Source organism: Austrofundulus limnaeus, unplaced genomic scaffold (genome assembly GCF_001266775.1).
Source record: "Austrofundulus limnaeus strain Quisiro unplaced genomic scaffold, Austrofundulus_limnaeus-1.0 Scaffold1255, whole genome shotgun sequence".
NCBI classification, from domain to species: domain Eukaryota; kingdom Metazoa; phylum Chordata; class Actinopteri; order Cyprinodontiformes; family Rivulidae; genus Austrofundulus; species Austrofundulus limnaeus.
In genome coordinates this window covers 75,500-78,047 of record NW_013953657.1, presented here as the reverse complement: position 1 = coordinate 78,047, position 2,548 = coordinate 75,500, and the positions used below count along the sequence as shown (strand labels likewise).

The 2,548-nt window shown below is 34.5% G+C and overlaps 1 protein-coding gene across 1 annotated transcript in view; it reads left to right on the top strand.

The window, feature by feature from the left end:
- The first annotated feature begins 1,407 nt into the window (after window positions 1–1,407).
- Window positions 1,408–2,548, top strand: part of brd8b (bromodomain containing 8b) — a 38,400-nt gene continuing 37,259 nt past the window's right edge. The window contains exon 1 of the mRNA XM_014031457.1: window positions 1,408–1,489. Coding sequence (XP_013886911.1) covers window positions 1,471–1,489 — 19 coding nt within the window. The 5' untranslated portion in view covers window positions 1,408–1,470. The remainder of the gene's footprint in view (window positions 1,490–2,548) is intronic.

Sequence of the window (2,548 nt, the reverse complement as noted above, 5' to 3'; positions counted from 1 at the left end):
GTAAAAACATGACAGATAATCTGTGAAACAGATCATGTTCTAGCTGCTGTTTATCTGTTAGTTTCTATGTTTGCTGTGAGCTGTTGTCCTGTTTGGTCTGTTTCTGCTCCTCCATGTTGTCACAGATACTACCAGTGGACGGGATGGGTAGTGTTCTTATTCAAGTCTATGTTTGCTTATAGTAATGGTGTTTTCCATCTGGCTACCTGTTGGCTGCTAAAACTTTAGATTTTGTTAATAAATAGTTTTAAAGAACTTAAGTCAGTCAGTGAAACTTTCCTGTGGCTGTCAGTAATTATATGTGTTTTAGCCACTAAGGAGAGGTGTGTGATTTAATAAGAGAGGATGATAAATCACTCAACAGACCTCTAAAAAATGTGCCCCCTCTCTTCTGAGATGAGGTTACACCCTTGAGTGAAGGCACCAGCAAAATATCTGGTTTTCTCCTGTTTTTGTTAAACTGTCTGTTGGAGCTCTTGTGCTGCACAGAGAGGCTGCCTGTCACTGTGAACATGAGTGAGATCTTCTCCTCATTGGTCAGTCCACATGAGGTGGGTCAGGTGACTGAGAGGGTTGCATAATATCAAGCGTCGCTTTTGTGTAAATGGAGGACACTTCCCTCSATCTCAATGTAGTGGTTCATGTTTACCAGGTTATACTGATGTGTTGTGTTTTCATAGCATCATGTGAAGGAGTGTCCTTGACAAGAGGACATAGTAGTGTATTTGTAGTTCAATGAGCATTTGTACATCAAAATACACTTAGAATTTGAAGCATTGAGTATATTTACTATAAATTGCAATAATTTACTCTGTATTTTTTTATAGTAATCCTGGGGTCGTGATGATGGGGCCCTTGAATATTGTTGCCCAGGGTACAGGGACGTGTTAATTCGGCCCTGGTCCCCAGATGATTTCCAGACATAAATTTCCATGCAAATAAATTGCTAATGGAATATATTTTCACCCCAATTATTGTAAAGTATTTTATTTGCAACAATCATAAATGAATAAATGTAGTATCATAGTTATTAAGTTTGTTTCTACCCATATTATCAAAGTTATATAAACAAGTAATATATGGGGTCACAAGTTTCTGCAATTGTAATTTTTTGGGCTGAAAGCTTAAAAATTTGAAAACCACTGCTCTAGCAGACAGCTAGATTCATGCAAATATACATTGACTTTGTTAATGAACTCACCTGCACTCAGTGTGCGTTTTGAGCGACTTTAATTAAGAATAATTTTATTTAACATATTATCAAACTAAATGTAAAGATAGCTGGATGAAGTGAACCTTTATATGCACATTTGAAGGAGAGAAAACACAACAAAACATGTTTCACTGACTTTATTGTAAAATGTAAAGCCGTGTTTTGACTCGGTACTATTTCTGGTCACGTCATAGTGTGCACCACTGAAAACCGTCCGGAACCGGAAGTTGTACTCGGCGATCTTGGACTAAAAAACAATGGCGAGCAGTATCGGCAGTGAGTTATGTTTTTAAAATTTCAACCTTATTGATGATAACATATATATACCAGGCGTAAAATCAAACAAAACGGACTTTTCGTTTTAACTAGTCTACGAAGACAAAGCAGTATTACTGCCAAACATTGTTTTAGAACCTGAATATCTGTGTCTCATGAATGTGTTCCCCCATCGACACCGCTAAGCTAACATTCTTTGTTTTTAGTGCTTAAAACTGTTTTGTGTGGTTTCTGAATTATTGTTATATGTGACTTATAATTTTATGTGTTGTTAAATCGTGTTTAACATACTTTGCTGAAAGTCGAAAGCTATTTTTGTCTCCCAGTAAACGTTTTTTGACCAAAAGCTAGCACCGACGTTAGCTAACAACAGTGGAAAGGTAGCTGGTCTGCTATACGTACCCAAACCACTTCATAAAATCTTTTGACTGCTTTTATACATTATTCTGTAATTAACGCTTCTTTGTAATGATATTCGACTATAATCGACGATGATAATGGCTTTAAAAACATTTTACATGATGTGGCGCTTAAACAACATACTAGAGCCTAAAATTATTATACCATTCATTGTGCATAAGTTACATAAACATGGTTTAAATTTTTATACAAATAACCATTATTACTTATGATAATAAATATTACCTATATAGATAGGGGATGTGGATATTTTTTTTAATCCTACGCCAATATTAAATCTGACAACAGATTCCTAAAGAACTTTACAAACTATACAAAATAACAAAGTTGTAAAGTAACTAAGTACAAATACTTTGTTACTCTACTTAAGTAGAAATTTTGGTTATCTGTACTTGACTTGAGTAATTATTTTTCAGTGTACTTAGTTTTACTCATTACATTTTTTACACAATTATCTGTACTTTCTACTCACTACATTTTTTAAAAAGGTAAGAAGTAGAAAGTCGTTACTCCTATTTTATTCCGAGTTGTTATTACTTAAAAAAACTATCCTGATAAATTGTGTCTCCTGCATAGAGTGAATTTAATTGTGGTTGGATGAGAAGTATAAATATATACCATTCTGACACCGTATTAACT